This window comes from Pecten maximus, chromosome 18, assembly GCF_902652985.1.
Source record: "Pecten maximus chromosome 18, xPecMax1.1, whole genome shotgun sequence".
Taxonomy (NCBI): domain Eukaryota; kingdom Metazoa; phylum Mollusca; class Bivalvia; order Pectinida; family Pectinidae; genus Pecten; species Pecten maximus.
This window is the reverse complement of record NC_047032.1, coordinates 33,097,044-33,103,549: the sequence shown is the minus strand read 5'-3', so window position 1 is coordinate 33,103,549 and position 6,506 is coordinate 33,097,044. Positions and strand designations below refer to the sequence as shown.

Sequence of the window (6,506 nt, the reverse complement as noted above, 5' to 3'; positions counted from 1 at the left end):
GAAGTCGGGCAGTGGAACTCTTTTGCGTTTGTTGTCGGCTGGTTCCAAAACCACAAACAACAACACAGGCTTTTGAAATGGCAGTTTCATCACAATTTGGCCGATCAACAGAAGTAGAAATAACAGCGATATTGGACAGCAAGGATGCTTTAAACACCAAAAAGGCCACAAAATAAGCTCTTTTTCGGTATAATAAAACTATTATGACCCTCTCTCCACAGAGGGCCATAATTGTATAATATGTTTGTAGCAATGATAGCACTTCACTGATAAAGTTTTTTGTTCATTGCACGCAACCGTAAATAAATAGTCTTATAGGCTAGCTACGTAAACTGTAAATATAGAAACATCCCTTAGGCTAGACAGTTTATGCCTACCGATCCGCGCGATGAGCGACGTGTTTGACTTGGATCAAAGTGCCATGTATCGCAAATAAACAATTATGTTAAAACTAAAAAACTAGAATCTACAAGCAACACAACTATTCAGATAATTACCCTATTTGGGACCGAAGATGCAAACAAAATACTATTCGTTTCTCTGTGTGCACTTGAATATGGCGTCGTATTTGGGCGATACTAAATTCCGGAGTAACATATCCGGAACAACAAAATTACAAACCGGGTCTAATTCCGGAAGTGCAGGTTAAATGAAACTACTTGTTTTGTGTAACATATGGCATTAACAGCATACAGAAAACAACTTGATTAAATTTATATTTGATATACAGGATTAGTATATACAGGTATACTGTATGTTTAACAAATTTATGTAAGTATTCATCACTCTGAGTGACAGCTTCTTCATTGGTTGAAATGCTCAGATTTATGATAGGTTCTATAATATTAATGTATGATGTAATTGTGCTGACTGTAAGCAGTTCTTTTTAATTCATGACAGGACATCCCAGCAGAAGACTACATCACTTTACCTCTTCAATGTCATTGCTGTGGTGGATAGAATTTCGTCCACTGTATTACAAGCTGAGGATGCCAGTGAGGAGAAGGAGGAAGATGTTGCAAACACCCAATTCATACCATCAGTTCAGGAACAAGATAAGTTGTTGGACGAATTAGCTTTCCTTGTAGCAACATCTGTGATTGAACACATTCCAGGGCTTAAACAAGTGTTCAAGTTTTACCCTAAACATCTCAACCACAAGCATAGTCAACATGCTGGAATAAAAACCAAACAGGTAAACAACCAATAAGTATTAAGTTGACAATGTCTCTTGAAATATGTTATATCAATCGGGAAACCATTCAATATTCTCTATATATATCAATCTTTGAAGCACAAAATAACAAAAACAAAGAGACTGATTGTGTATTTTTAAATATGTAAAATTGAATCAAACAAGCAATTGATATAGAAGTGATAGAATGCTTAATTAAAGGCTGCTGTTGCATTACTGTATCAAAATTCCTTAGATTAAGTTGTTAATTTTAGGATATTTAAAATCCTTTTCAACACCAATTGACATTATACCAAGTACGTACAATTAAGATTACTTTTTTTTTAGTTCCCACTTGGCTTATTTGATTGTAATGAGATGAAAACAGCTGAACTGATAAAACTTATGAAGAATCTTCAAGCCAAATATGTTCCATGTAATGACGAATCAATTGTTGAACCAGTTTTCTTTGGAGGTGATTTATGACTCTCCCTGAAGCAAAATTATATATAACATATGATTTTTATCAAAATATAGGTTGTTTGAATGATGATGTTGAGAATGAATATATTAATTCGTAGAATTGCAAAACAAAAAGACAAAATTATTAGAAATTGCTTCACTGAAACCTTGTCAGTGTAAAACTTGATTACCTGGGTAAAACTGAATCACAAATTTCACATTTCTTGTTGAAAATTATAATCAAATCTTGAATTATTTACAATTACTGTGTTATTCATGTCAATGTAAATCAGTATAATTGTATTTATCTATTTTGTTCAGTTTGGTGAAAAACATTAGAAAAGTGAGTTTAAACAGAAATATTTTTCAATTTATGTCTTTTCTTTTATATTACAGGGGATCGTTTGACAGACGAACGTGGGGCAAAACCTACTGATAGGATTGAGGGCTTCATTTCAAAAATAGAAGATTTCCACAGGCTTATGAATTTTCTTGAAGTAAGATTAAATTATTTACTACAACACTAATTTAACAGAAAGTGCAATGCTAATAATGTTATTTCAATTGCCTTTTGTTCGTCACACATACAATAATTTTTACTTCTTCTAAAATGAACCCAGAGACTTAAGTTTCACTGAAATTTTAAGCTGCACTAAAATTGTAAAGTATATGATCTTCATTTAATTATTTAATTTCAAATAGGTTTCAGAAAAAAAGGCGTAGGGATTTTTTAACGTACACTGCTAAATAAGCTTGGTTACAGCAGATAGCTAACAAATTTAATTTCTTTTCAGGCCATCTGCACACTGACTTACAGCACAGATTCGGGTAGGGATAGAGGATCAGTTTACTATCTACGAAACATGCTAAATGCTAGAAATGTGAAAGGAGACGTGCGGAATCAGTATCGAGCATACAAACTCTTATACTACACTGTTTTAGATGCTATGTGCTGCTTGCTTTTTCTGAAAGAACTTGGGCTCAATGATTTCGAAGAAAATATTCCTTTCCCTGAGAACTTTCAGCAATTCTCACAGGAAGACAAGATTGCATGGATAAATGAGATCTGTAGATCTCTCTTAAGAAAGCATTTCTTTGACTCCAGCAGTGATATTTTTTCACAGCTCAGGGAAATTTTGGCCGATGCAAACCACCCAGAGAACTACTGGACATCACAGTTGAAAGATAGCAGAGTAAAATGCCATTTCTGTGAAAAGACATATGCTTATGTAGGGTCTCTCAAGGTGCACGAGGAGAAAATTCATAATGCGGTGACTCCACAGATCAAGGCCAAAAGAAAATCATCAACAGAAAAGGACGAAGTTCAAGGTTACTGTCTACAGGTCTTCAAGCTTTCATTGTTACACAAAAATCTTGACAGTGCTGTTGACATGGCTGATCGTGACAGATCTGTGAAGTCAGCTAAATATGAACTGCCTGTCTACAATTTGACAAATAAAACAAAATATGCCATTGGATCCATCCATTTGATTACACTACTGGAAAGTTCTATTTTGAATGAGGACCAAAAGCAAAGGCTTGTGGCCAACAGATTCATAAATCTTGTTAAACAGAGAGACCAAAGACATGTGTTCAGGATTCCAGACAAAAGAAAGCATTCTTGCACATTCTAAAAAATTTCCACACATGATCAATTATGTGAATCACTATGATGATTTCTGCTGTGTATCAAAACGTAAAGGTTTTCACCACCTTCCTTCCTACAGTGAAGATGTCAAGAAAGTGGCTTTAGAACTTGCAGATATAAATGCATTTTCCTCTTTACCTGGAAGAAAACTACATTAAATTACCCGTCTCGAAATTTTCTTTGTACATGTAGCACTGAGGGCCAGCAGAGATGCGTGAGGAAATAAAGCTCTTATCTCGCCAATGTAGGAAAACCATTTGCGGAAGGCTTTCTTGTCTTCTTCTTTGTCTTCACCCCTGATAATAAATACAAAATTATATATTTTTATATTGCTATTGATTACCAACTCAATGAAGTCCTAGAACTAAACAAATGGCATCAATGCTTAGAGTAATTATGGTTTATTTTGTTATATCAAACGGTTTTTGAGTTTCAAATCAAGTGTTGACATGTGTATGTAAATGTTATAGGCATTATCATCAATTTTTGTTTTGTAACATTTCAATCAGATGAATGGAAAGCTTACAGATAAAAATCTTATAAGCAAAAATATCTGACCAATTTATTTTTCTTATCATGTTGAAATTGTGTGAAATTCATCCACAACAATTGTTGATACAGAAAATTCCTTCAATTTACTTCTCCAATTCTTGTTTCCAACAAGAGTCTCTGGTGAAGCAAATAAGTAATCAAAGAGACCGTTTTCAATATTCAGATCTCCTTCTTGGCTTTCTCCTGTCTGAGAAAAATATGCATGAGAATTCCTATGATTACTTAGGTTTTTATATCTCACATGCATGGCAATATTTATTTATGATCAACAAAATAATATGCACTTCATACCAAATTGATTCACATAAAGATAATGAGCATTTTCCCCATATTTATAGCAACAAAAGTATTCATATCTAAACAAAAATAGTTCAGTTCTGACTTGTTTTTGTCATGTCATTCGGTAATTTTCCTGTCGTAGAAGTCCTGTTTTTAGTGGTAATCTATTTTCATAAACTACTCGAACCTGGCTGAGCACACCCCAGCTTCCGAGTTAGGCCAATTACTGAAAAATAATGCCAGGCTGATCAGTGATCGAAAATTTATATCCAAAATAAGAACATTGCTTTTCTAAATCATTTGTCATCTGCTAACGGTATCTCACGTGTAATATTTAACGTTTTTCTGTTCGTTGTTTTTGGGAAAACGTCGAAAATCTTATAATAATTGACGTAGAAATACCATTACGTGATTTGTGTAAGGGTTTATAAATGACGGGGATCTAGTGGCTAACACGTTAAAAACGAATAATTGCATGTTGCAAACCTTTATATTCTGCACGAATTCCAGGAATTGTCTTCAGTCGATTACTCTGATCGCTCATGAGTGCTACAATTAAGTGGTGAACACACGACGATCTTGCCATCCTCTAGGCCCAATTCCCGTTTCAGTGGAACCAACATCTGGAACGGTAACGACTTTCCAAATCCGGTTGGTAAGACCGCCATACAATCTTTGTTCCCAAGCAGCGCATCAAGTATCTTCCTCTGCTCGATCTTTAACTTGTTTACTTGAAATAACTTCAGAACTCGTATTATCGCTAATTCGTTTAAATCTAACATTATCGTTTGACACACAGGTGAACGCGCTCAGCCGTGACAAGGCCATCGGCAAGTATTCTGAAACAGATGAACGATATATAGTTACTAGCGGTCTACTTTTACCAATTAAACCAAATTATATATAATTAGTGGTAATTACTAAAATGTACTGGAAAGAATAAACATCTAGTGGTAAGAATGATAAACCCGTGGTAAGACTGTTAAACCCGTGGTAATGGGAAACATTTTGCGGAAATATAAAAAAAATTGTGGAAATAAAAAAAACTCCGGTAGGTTAAGTCAAAAGTGGAAGGAATTTCCTCCCACTTTTAATAAGCGAGCGAATTTCCACTTTTCTAATCCCTAGTGTAATCTAAGCCAATATCGGAATTGCTAAGATACACTATGAAGGATACAATGGTAAATTTGAGATACTGTAGATCTAATATTTGATACATTTTGACATTTCAGATTGAGTCAGATATTAAATGAACAAGAGTGATTATTTCTGCGATGTCACTAGCAGCAAATTCAGATATTTGTTTCCGTTTGTCTGTTTCAGTTTGAGAATGAAAACAAGGATCGAGTGGAAGATTTTATAGATGGCGCTGCAGACTATGTACAAATGTCACCCCCTCGATCACCGTCAGGAGTCGAGAGTCAGTCAGATATGTCTGTGTCTCCAGCAGATCAAGTTGTCCCACAATTCAACTTCCTTCTGGAGGAATGTCAAAGAGAGCACATTCAACCTAGCCAAGAAGAGAAATAAGGGCGTGGGATTCGATATATAGTCAAGTATAAACATTTCCTGATGTCATTTACTGTTGGTCTGGCGAAGAGGAGAAATCAGGGCCTGTAATTTACCTGGCCTGGTGAAGAAGGGCCTGGGATTTGATTACTGTATAATACTGTTATAGACTTCCCTTGAGGTCATTACTGTAATTTATTAACCTGGCCTGGTGAAGAAGGGCCAAGGATATGATGACTATAATACTGTTATATACTTCCCTTGAGGTCATTACCGTATTTTATCAACCTGGCCTGGTGAAGAAGGGCCAAGAATATGATGACTGTATGCAGAGACATATATACAGAGAGATTAGTAACATCGCTATTTCCCCGTACACATAGTGGCTCCCTTTATTCGTGACCACTCAAGCATACCCTTATCGAGAGCGTCCTGTCTCCTATCAAACACACGCGAGCGCAGGTAAATCGGGCTATGCGCATGTGTGTATCGTAGTATTGGAACTTATTCGACATGTTCTGGTTAATCCGCCATTACGTCAGACCAAAACATCGTCATTTTAAATACACACAGAAAGCACATCGTTTTATTTAGGCCACTACAAAAGTTACCACATTAACCAAAAACTATCAAACTTATGGGATATAGTCTTATTGGTCATGCATATTGTTGTCATTTATCCGTATTTTCGAAAATCCATTGGGTCCTATTCGACATGTCCAAGTTTGTAATTAAGCCGCCATTACGTCAGACCAAAACATCGTCAATTTTAAACGCACACAAAAAGCACATCGTTTTATTTTGGCCACTACAAAAGTTACCACATTAACCAAAAACTATCATACTTATGGAATGTGGTCTTGATTATCATGCACATTGTTG

General features: G+C 35.4%; 1 protein-coding gene across 1 annotated transcript; it reads left to right on the top strand.

Moving 5' to 3' along the window:
• Window positions 1-2,001: 2,001 nt before the first annotated feature.
• Window positions 2,002-3,666, top strand: LOC117316891. The gene is made up of 2 exons (XM_033871674.1): window positions 2,002-2,133; window positions 2,431-3,666. The coding sequence occupies exons 1-2, from the start codon at window positions 2,119-2,121 to the stop codon at window positions 3,268-3,270; spliced, it is 855 nt and encodes a 284-aa protein (XP_033727565.1). The 5' UTR covers window positions 2,002-2,118; the 3' UTR covers window positions 3,271-3,666.
• Window positions 3,667-6,506: the final 2,840 nt, after the last annotated feature.